Below are 9,957 nucleotides of genomic sequence, written 5' to 3' on the forward strand. Positions count from 1 at the left end.
GTAACAATAACTAATAACTACCACAGCAGGAATGTGAATAATTATAGCAGGTCCTGTCTCCGCCCTCAGCCCTGCCCTAGAACACTGCCAGGACGTCCTTCACCCCCTCTTCCTTCAGTCCACGCGTGCATCCATCAGGATGTAACCGTCTCGGGAAGGACTGGATCGAGTTGCCAGCTTAGCAAATAAAAACACAGTCCTCCCAGTTAGTTAGATATGTTTTCCTAAAAAATCAAAGGCCTTTCAAAGTGAGAAGCTAAAAGCATTTATTTGAGATCAATAAGAATAGCTATTTGGGATGGGCTGATTAGGGCAGAAGTCCAAACAGTGTTGCAATTAGGAGACGAAGGCAATGGGTATTGATGAGAAAGAGAAGGCGAACAATGACATCGTCAGCAGGAAGGCGTTTCTATTGGTGCAGAGAACAGTGATGTTAACTCTAAACAATGTTTTTAAAATTGCAGCCCGGCAGTCATAATACCTTCCTTATCTTTGCAAATAGTTCTTCAGAAATACGTTTGCTTAGACCCAGCCCAAAGGTCTGAGGCGTAAGACATGCAAAGCAGTTCCTTTGGGCTGGCGGCTTCTGCTCCATTTTATTTATTTTTCCCTCTTTAAATTATATATTTCAGAGAGGACGGGAAGGAGAAGCATCAGTGATAAGAGAGTCATCCATCAGCTGTCCGCTGTCTCCTGCGCGCCCCTATGGGAACCCAACCTGCACCTGCACCGCGGGGATGTGCCCTGCCTGGGACCTCCTGGTTCATAGGTTAACACCCAGCCACTGAGAAACACCAGCCGGGCTTTTGTCTTTTTGTTTGTTTTAGTTTAATTTTTTTTTTAAATTTTTGTTTGCTTTCTTCCTTTTTTTCTGCTCCATTTTAAAGTGACTCCGTTTATATTACTTTTTTTTTTTTTTAATTGATGGAGAGGAAGGAACGTCCATTTGCTGTTCCACTCATTTATGCATTCATTGGTGGCTTCTTGTTATATGCGCTGACCAGGAATAAAACCCACAACCTTGGACTAGGGGGGCAAGGCTCCAACCAACTGGGTTACCAGGCCAGAGCAGTTTATATTACTTTTCACAAATGTGAGTTTCAGATAAACGAATAGATCTTTAGTAGGTCCCAAATATTACATGGGACACAGCATTATTCATTGTTTATCTGGAATTCACATTTAACTGGGCGTCCTGTATGGTGCCTGGCACCCAGACTCCTGCCCATCCTGAGTTGCCTCCTCCCTTAGAGAGAGCCCAGCGAGGGCAGGTGCCCGTTCTGGTTCTCAGAATGCACACAGTAGACGCTTGATGTATACTTGTGACAGATGGAGCAGCTCAGAGACAGCGAATGCATTGTTAGTCCCTTTTCTACAAAGTTAAAAGCTGAGCAGGGCGGGGCGTGGGAGAAAAGAGAACTCAAGCCTTTCCGACCGATTCTTTCCCAAATGCAGGTGCTCTGCCCGCCCGCTCCATCCAAGAACCGAAGAATTGGCCATGAGAAAGCGTCCCCGAGACCCCGCCCAGCCAGTGCCTGGAATTCCACCGTCAGCTCTTCCTTCTGCTACGATCCCACGTTCTCCTAAGTTAACCTGAAAGTAATCGCGAGACTCACGTTTCTGGCTTTCGATGGGGGAGGAAGGGGCGCGGGTCCCGAGGCAGACGACATTCAGCTCTGCAGGAGCAGGCCGGGGCCAGGGGAGAGAGGGCTGTGCTGGGGGTTCCGGGAGGCGGCCTTGGAGCCAGGCCCGGAGGATGCATTTGGCAATTGAGGAAGGACATTGGAGGCCGAGGGAGCGGCGGGAGAGAAAGCTGGGAAGGGATGCAAACCTGGAGAGCCCCGGGAAAACAAGTGGGCATCTTCCCAGAAGATTTGCCCAGCGCCGGGACTGTCCCCCTGGGCCTCTGAAATGCTCTTGCTTCACCTAATGCTACGGAGTAGCTCGAGAGAGAAACGGGACTCGAACTCTCACCTCTGTCATTCCTACCGCTCAGCGCCCGCGTTCCTCCCACCCCTCCTTTCTGGCATTTCGGATGCCCGCAGCTCTAGGATCTTAAAAATTCCGTCTAGTGTTGCCAGGGGAAACGATTTCGCTGCAACCCCACGTGGAGGCCCTGCCTCTTTCCCAGGCACCAGCCAATAGAAACGCAGATCTTCAGTGGGTTGGCCGGTCCGTCTTTTGAGGGGCCCAATGGCAGCCGCGAATCCTCGAGCACTTGACCATCCAGCTGCCGAGTGGGCGGGGCCTCCCGTCCGGACTCGCAACCTCTGGGCTGGGCAGGCGGGCCGGTCGCTGCTGGGAATCCATGTGGCGGGGGCTCTGGACGCTGGTAGCCCGGGCGGCACGTGGGCCTTGCAGGTGGGATGGCCGGGGAAGGGGTGTGTCAGCGTGGGGCGTCGCTTGGGCTACAAGTCCTCTCCGTGGGGCTTGGGGGCGCTCAGTTCCCCGCGGCAGAGCCGAGCTTTCGAGTTCTTCCAAGCCCCCATCTACTCCGCCTCCTGCCGCAGTCCCCCGGCCTCAGGGTCCTCAATCCGGTCACCCTCTGGCCCCAGGCCCTCCGGTCTCCACCCCCCCAGCCGCAGAGGCTGCTTGCACTTGGGGCACTTCTCCACCGTCGAACCCTCGATCCACCTGCCTGCTCTGCGGCAGAGCCTCCACGATGCACTGTCTCTCTCCTCTCCTGTCCCAGACCGTGCGCGCGCCAGGGCAGCGGCGCCCCGGCTCCTGGGTCCGGGGCCACCATCTTCGCGCTGAGCTCTGGCCAAGGCCGCTGTGGCATCGCCGTGATCCGGACCAGCGGCCCTGCCAGCGGGCACGCCCTCCGCAGCTTGACTGCACCCCGGGAGCTGCCCCGCGCCCGCAGCGCCAGCCTGCGCCTGCTCACCGACCCCCGCTCCGGGGAGCCGCTGGACCGCGCCTTAGTGCTCTGGTTCCCAGGTGAGCGCCTTCAGACCCCGAGCCTGCTGGAGCTCCCAGGACCCGGTAGACCATCTCAAGCGGTTGCCCAGCCTATGCCCTTCCCTCCTCACCACACCAGGTCCCCACAGTTTCACGGGTGAGGACTGTGCGGAGTTCCACGTGCATGGAGGCCCGGCAGTGGTGAGTGGCGTCCTGCAGGCCCTGGGTGAGTCTACAGCCTGGGGTTCGAGGTCTGGCCCGGCCAGTGGGCCTGGGTGGGGGCCAGGGTCTCAGCACCCGGGGCCGTCCCGCAGGCAGGGTGCCAGGGCTGCGGCCTGCGGAGGCGGGTGAGTTCACCAGACGGGCCTTTGCCCACGGGAAGCTGAGCTTGACGGAGGTGGAGGGGCTGGCGGATCTGATCCATGCGGAGACGGAGGCGCAGCGGCGGCAGGCCCTGAGGCAGCTGGACGGGGAGCTGGGTCAGCTCTGCGGTGGCTGGGCAGAGACCCTCACTAAGGCAAGTCCCCGTTTGCCCATCCTCTGCCTCGGAGACCCCCATCTGCCCATCCCCTGCATGAGAGCATCTGGTCTATGAACCTCCAACCTGATCCCCCAAGTCAGGCTGGACCTGGGCAAATTGGGGGGCTAGGGGGTGGGTTCCTGGGTGATAACACCACATACCTCCCCTCCCCCAGGCTCTGGCCCATGTGGAGGCCTATATCGACTTTGGGGAGGATGACAACCTGGAGGAGGGCATCCTGGAGCAAGGTGTGTTGGCCTGGGGGTCACGGCTGGGGACACCTGCATTTCAGCCCCTAGAAGCCCCCTCCCTCCCTCCTCTCTTTCTTTCGTGCACAGCTGACAGCCAAGTGCGAGAGCTCGAAGTGGCACTGGACACACATCTGCGAGATGCTAGGCGCGGGCAGCGGCTGCGCTCAGGAGCGCACGTGGTGGTCACGGGACCCCCCAACGCGGGCAAGAGCAGCCTAGTAAACCTACTCAGTGCGTGGGAGGTGGGCCGGGGGCGGGCCTGAGCTGCTGCGGTGTGGGGAAGGGCCAGGGAGGACGAAAGCTCTCGTCTGCCAGGGACTGGAGCTGCGAGAGGGGCTCCCTTGTTTTCACTGACTCCCGCCCCTTTCTCTGACCCCCTTCCCCTCCCCAGGCCGGAAGCCAGTGTCCATCGTGTCCCCAGAGCCGGGGACCACCCGTGACGTGCTGGAGACCCCTGTCGACCTGGCCGGGTTCCCAGCGCTGCTGAGCGACACGGCAGGGTTGCGGGAGGGTCAGGGGCCGGTGGAGCAGGAGGGTGTGCGGCGCGCCCGAGAGAGGTGGGTGGGCGGGCAGACAGGGTGGTGGGAGAGGGAAATGTGCCCCTTCCTGTCCCTGTTGTATTTATTATTCTTTCTTCTTCAATCAGAGATTTAACTGGGGACTCTGTGATTTGGGGAGAGCAGCCCTTAGATTTTGGCTCTGCCCACATGTTCGGCTCCACCCCGACACTCAGCCCCACCCCTACCCCCAATGCTCTGCCCCGCCCCCACACTCAGCCCAGTTCCCGAAATTGCTCTACTCTGGGGTCACTTCTCAGCTGATTCTCCCTGCTCCTCCAGGCTGGAGCAGGCTGACCTCATCCTGGCCGTGCTCGACGCCTCTGACCTGGCCTCTCCATCCAGCTGCAACTTCCTGGACACGGTTGTCACCCCCGCGGTAGCTCGGAGCCCCAATGGGAACAGCCAGCGCCTCTTGCTGGTGCTGAACAAGTCGGACCTGCTGCCCCCTGGGGGTCCAGACCTCAGCCCTGAGCTGCCCCCCCACCTGCTGCTGTCCTGCCTGACCGGGGAGGGGCTGGACGGCCTCCTGGAGGCATTGAGGAAGGAGCTGGCTATAGTGTGAGCCTCACCTTGCCCACTCCACAGCCTCTACCCAAGTTCAAGTGGGGGCTGAGCCACGGCTCTGGGCACATGCCTGCCTCAGTTCTGTCTCTGCAGAATGAGTATGCTCATCCCCCTTTGGGCCATGGGTATAAAGCTAAGAGAGACCATGTTCTCTGTCCCTTGCAGGTGTGGGAACCCATCCACAGGCCCACCACTTCTGACGCGGGCAAGGCACCAACATCACCTCCAGGGTTGCCTGGATGCCCTTGGCCGCTACAAGCAAGCTACAGATGTGGCCCTGGCCGCCGAGGCGCTGCGCGTCGCCCGGGGACACCTGGCCCGCCTCCACGGTGGAGGGGGCACCGAGGAGATCCTGGACATCATCTTCCGGGACTTCTGCGTGGGCAAATGAGGGGACCGCTGAAGCTTGAGCCAGGCTGGATGGACACCCAGAGCCTGGAGACGCCTGGGAATAGCTCAGGCCAAGCGAGGTTTTCATTTCCTTGGGGAAGGCCTTGACCGCAAAACACGAGTGAGCTCCCTATTGCTGATGGTGACCACGCTCTAGCTGGCCAGGTTCCCCCACGGGGACTTGCTGGGGTTCAGGCCCTCGAGTGGGGCCGAGCAGAGGTCCCTTTGGGCACCTGATCCTGCGGGAGTAGCCGTGAGGGTTGGGAGGGAGTTAGGAGAGTCTCAGGGGTCTGTTTTTCGTAGTTTTAATGTATTTTGTAAATACCAAAGGAAAAAAAATCTCAGGTGATCCGGAAACGTGGAAACCCTCCCCCCACTGCCACTGGTGTCACAGCATAACTTATGTCCTTCTAGAACTTTCTTTGAGTGTTTGTATACTTGTGAGTGCGCCTGTAAAATATGTTTTATCTTGTGTATTCTGCAAACTTTGTGTGTTTATTGCTCTGCGGGTTATCATTCCTTTTTTAATATTAATCTTGCAACTTTGTCTCTTGTATCTTAAAAGTGACTTGCAAAATCCTGGGGGCCCTACTTCCTTTCCAAGATTATTAGTTTCCATCGATTGATTGATTCATTCCTTTACTCATTTAGCGAATATTTACCAAGTACCCTCTATGGATAGAATTGTGCACATCCTTTTCCTGGATCTTCATAAAGCACACTGCAGCGGGCGGTTCTAAAGACGAGGAAACAGACTCGGGGTAGTAGTTGGTGGTGGAGGTCCCAGCTTTGGGATTTGCACATAGGTCTGTTCGACTCAGTTCACTGTGGGCCTTCTGTGCCACAGGCCGAGTGCAGGGTGCTGGGAACGTGGACAGAAGCAAGCAAGCATCGCCTCTCCCCTCGTTAGAGATCTAGCTCCTTCCAGTGAGGCCTGATGGCTGCCGTGTGAATTTACAATGAGGGGTGCCCTGGTTAGGGACCTGTGGGGTGAGTTCCAGGCCTTTTATTCTGGGGCTTTAGGAGGGCCTGCTATGGCGCAGACAAGCCAGCAGAGGGCGCCTTGCTCTAACAAGGAGGTGCCTGGCAGTCCTCCGCCAGAGCCAGAGTTCCAGCCCCCTAGGTTCTAGGGATTCGGGCTTCTACACCCATCTGGCGGTTTACGGATAGTTAACTCTCCCTGCCAGAGGCGGAAACTGAGTCTCCAATAGGGTCAGGATCTTTTCCAGAATCGGAGAAAGACCTCCACCTCCAGCAGTTGACACAATCGCTCAGATTCCAGGGGACAGGTGAGCAGAGCCTGGGAGCTGTCCAGGGCCCGCCCACAAAGGGCATGAGAGGGTCTTTAGGAGGCTCCCATGTCCTCGCGGACTTCATTGCAATATGTCATTATTTACTGATTTCTTTGCTTATGCAGCAGCTGGGATCGCCCCTGAATGGGGTGCTTCTGGATGGAAAGGGTTACTGAGAGCTGAGTCCATGGATACTACGCTTTTTTTTTCAGAAAAGCAATTGATGCCCAGAGAAGAAAAGCAATGATGTCGGTCCAGTGGGGGTAGTCGTCCAGATGTCACGCATGGGGAGGGTCTGGGGGCTCCCAGGAAGGGTGGGCGTGGTCCAGGAGGGGCGGAGACGCTCGGGGCAGGATGCCTGAGCCCCCGCCGGCCTCCCCCTAGGCCAGTGATGGCGAACCTATGACACCTCTGACACTCAAACTCATTTTTTTTGGCTGATTTTTCTTTGTTAAATGGCATTTAAATATATAAAATAAATATCAAAAATATAAGTCTTTGTTTTACTATGGTTGCAAATATCAAGACACTTCTCTACATGACACGGCACCAGAGTTAAGTTAGGGTTTTTCAAAATGCTGACACGCCGAGCTCAAAAGGTTCACCATCACTGCCCTAGGCCCTGGCACAGGGCTGGACCAAGGTCCTTGGCTACTGTCCATTTTTTCCAAGAAGGGTGAGGTGGTTTGTGGGAAGCAGCCATGGGGGTTATTTATAGAGGCCACAGGAAATCCCCAAAGAGTCAGAACCTCACCCAGCGGCTGGACCCCAGGGTCAGGGAGGGGGTCTGCCAATTGCTCCCAACTGGTACTCGGTCCCTGCCCCTCCCCAGGGAGCCACCAAGCCTGGGTGAGTCAGAGCTACAGGATCAGAGCCAGGAAGAGAGGGATGGGCCGGGGCAGCCCCAGGGGACGGGAGGGCTGCCCCTGGGGCACCCAGGAGAGCTGCCTGGAGGTGGAACCTCGGGGGGCGGGGGGGGGGGGGAGGTGGGCCTTGGAGGAAAAAGGATTTGTCAGGCAAGAAAAGGCATTCCAGTCTGAGGGTACAGCGCACATTACAACGAAGAGTGGGCGAGTCTAGTCAGAGAACTAAATGTGCAGGGCAGCTGGAGGCCAGGGCTCATTGCACAAGGGGGAAGGGGCACGAGAGAGCCGAGGAGCTGGACTTGGTGCTCAGGGTAATGGGGAGCCATGGAGGGTGTAAGGAGAGGGGTGTGGTCAGATCCCAGATGGAAAGATCTCTCTGGACCAGCCCGGGGCCGTAACGGAGGCAGCAGCTGAGGTCCAGGTGTTGGAGGACTGAGCCAGGGGTGGTATGGGGACTGGTGGGAGGGGTGACATCCTGGGGTGCTCTGAGTGGGAGAGACCTGCCACGCGTTACAGACCTGGACCCAAGTGTCCCGAGAGTTTAGAACGATGACATCGCACTCATTTCTCAGATGAGAAAGTGGAGGCTGAGGTGGACTGAGCCAAAATTTGGATCAGGGACATCTGGCTCCAGAACCCAACTCTTACGGTTGCTGGGACTGGCCGGCGTCAGCAGGCCACGACTTCGGGCTGCTCAGGCGGTAGACTCGGGGTCACGGATGTCCCGCTTCCTTGGAGCCTCCAGACCGGTCTGTCTGGGCGGCCTGGCCTGGCTCACCCCCTGCCCTGACTTGGCCGGGCGGGTTGGGGGGCAGCCGAGTGTTTCCTGCAGCAGCGGTCTCTCTCACCCGCGCTTCCGCATCCAGGAAGTATCGCTCCTTTGTCCGTCCAGACGTGCCTGCCCTAAGCGTGTGCTCAGCCCTGGCTCCTCATGACTCATCCCCCCTCCCTGTCCTGGGTCCCAGGGGATGGGCTGGGAGGGAATCAAGGAGGGGGGAGGGGCGGGTACCAGCTGAGATTCTAGATCACAATTTTAGATTGTTTTTCTGTCAGTGGCATTTGCTTTCCCCCCACCCTCCCCTCCAGCCCACCTTGGAGTCTTTACATTTCAGAGATAAGACCCCAGGAATAGGGTAACTGAGCCAAAGGGTGGGTGCATCTTTACTTTGATTAAATATCGCCACACTGCCCTGGCCCGTTTGGCTCAGTGGATAGAGCGGACTGAAGGGTCCCAGGCTGGTTTCCAGTCAAGGGCACATGCCCGGCTTACGGGCTCGATCCCCAGTAGGGGGCGTGCAGGAGGCAGCCAATCCATGATTCTCTCTCATCATGGATGTTTCTCTCTCCCTTTCCCTTCCTCTCTGAAATCAATAATCTATATCTATATATCTATATAATCTATATCTATATCTATATCTTTATCTATATCTATATCTATCATCTCGCCACCCTAATTTCCAGAAGGACTATGGCGATGTTTTCATTCCTATCAGTCCCGAAAGAAATGCCCTTTCTTTCCGTCTTCACGAGCAGTCGGTGTTATGGCCTTTAACCGTTCCCAGTCTCCTGGACACAGTGTGACTTCCCTGTGTCTCTGCTGTGTTTGCCCCGCTGCCGGCTAGCTTGGCGATCACGGCGTGGCAGTGCTCCCAAAGCAGGCTGCTGTCCTTTCTGGCATCCCCTCTCACCACAAACAACAAAACAAAACAAAACAAATGGCCTGAGACTTTTGTGATTTTGTTCCTGGAATAATTTTGGCAGGGAGGAGTTCCTGCGATTCAGGACAGGCGGTGGCCACCTCTGCGGAGCATTATCATCAAGACTTGGGGGAATCTTTGCAAATGTAGAAAGATGAAAGCTACAAAGCGGTAATCTGCATGGTAAGAAACTGCCTGGGAGAGACACAAAATCAGCCCGGCTGGTGTGGCTCAGTGGTTGAGTGTTGACCCACGAACCAGGAGGTTACAGTGCCATCCTGGGTCAGGGCACATGCCCGCGTTGCTGGCTCAGTCCCTGGTGGGGCGTGCAGGAGGCAGCCTGGTCAATGATTCTCTCTCATCAGCGTTTCTCTCTCTCCCTTTCCCTTCTCTCTCTGAAATCAATAAAAACATATTAAAAAAAAGTAGCTTCTCTTAAAAAAACAAAACAACAGCAGCAAAATTGACAACAATTCTGTGTCTTCCCACAGAGACGCCCAGACCTTGCGGGGAGCTGGTGCACCCCATGTTATTCCTGGTTGAAGCTCTTCTGGCCCAGGGTGGTTGGGGTGGGAGTTTTCCAGCGTTTGTCTTCGTTCCGGTCTTCTTGCTCAAGGCCAGGTGGTGCCTTTTATTTATTTATTTACTTATTTATTTTTAAATATGTTTGTGGGTTTTTAAAAAATATATATTTTATTGATTTTTTACAGAGAGGAAGGGAGAGGGATAGAGAGTTAGAAACATCGATCAGCCGCCTCCTGCACACTCCCCACTGGGGATGTGCCCGCAATCAAGGTACACGCCCTTGACCGGAATTGAACCTGGGACCTTTCAGTCTGCAGGCCGACGCTCTATCCACTGAGCCAAACCGGTTACGGCCAGGTGGTGCCTTTTAAAGTATAAATCACGACTCTGG

General features: G+C 56.2%; 1 protein-coding gene and 1 long non-coding RNA gene across 6 annotated transcripts; one reads left to right on the top strand and one right to left on the bottom strand.

The window, feature by feature from the left end:
• Positions 1 to 249: 249 nt before the first annotated feature.
• Positions 250 to 1,755, bottom strand: LOC118652642. The gene is made up of 2 exons (XR_004966673.1): positions 1,617 to 1,755; positions 250 to 409 (listed from the first exon to the last, which is right to left on the bottom strand). It is a non-coding gene; the product is annotated as an uncharacterized LOC118652642 (long non-coding RNA).
• GTPBP3 (GTP binding protein 3, mitochondrial) lies at positions 404 to 5,733 on the top strand. Of its 5 annotated transcripts, none has more exons than XM_036302666.1 (9): positions 404 to 769; positions 1,456 to 1,599; positions 2,693 to 2,940; positions 3,041 to 3,102; positions 3,220 to 3,418; positions 3,597 to 3,903; positions 4,064 to 4,229; positions 4,512 to 4,790; positions 4,962 to 5,733. In XM_036302666.1, exons 4-9 carry the CDS (start codon positions 3,086 to 3,088, stop codon positions 5,185 to 5,187), a joined length of 1,194 nt encoding a protein of 397 aa, XP_036158559.1. In that variant the 5' UTR covers positions 404 to 769; positions 1,456 to 1,599; positions 2,693 to 2,940; positions 3,041 to 3,085; the 3' UTR covers positions 5,188 to 5,733. The 5 variants fall into 5 exon arrangements, with proteins under 5 accessions (XP_036158559.1, XP_036158560.1, XP_036158558.1 ...); XM_036302667.1 differs by lacking the exon at positions 404 to 769 and adding an exon at positions 974 to 1,359; XM_036302664.1 differs by lacking the exons at positions 404 to 769; positions 1,456 to 1,599 and adding an exon at positions 2,246 to 2,361 and having other exon boundaries at positions 3,041 to 3,127; positions 3,216 to 3,418; positions 3,597 to 3,669; positions 3,760 to 3,903.
• Positions 5,734 to 9,957: the final 4,224 nt, after the last annotated feature.

This window comes from Myotis myotis, unplaced genomic scaffold (assembly GCF_014108235.1).
Source record: "Myotis myotis isolate mMyoMyo1 unplaced genomic scaffold, mMyoMyo1.p scaffold_m19_p_32, whole genome shotgun sequence".
NCBI classification, from domain to species: domain Eukaryota; kingdom Metazoa; phylum Chordata; class Mammalia; order Chiroptera; family Vespertilionidae; genus Myotis; species Myotis myotis.

What these genes read in the sequence shown, in the direction of transcription:
- GTPBP3 (XM_036302663.1), top strand. Translation starts at nt 2,309, where the DNA reads ATGTGGCGGGGGCTCTGGACGCTGGTAGCCCGGGCGGCACGTGGGCCT. An exon ending in TGGCGTCCTGCAGGCCCTGG is followed by an intron (nt 3,128 to 3,215) that starts GTGAGTCTACAG and finishes GCCGTCCCGCAG; the next exon opens with GCAGGGTGCCAGGGCTGCGG. An exon ending in CAGCCTAGTAAACCTACTCA is followed by an intron (nt 3,904 to 4,063) that starts GTGCGTGGGAGG and finishes TCCCCTCCCCAG; the next exon opens with GCCGGAAGCCAGTGTCCATC.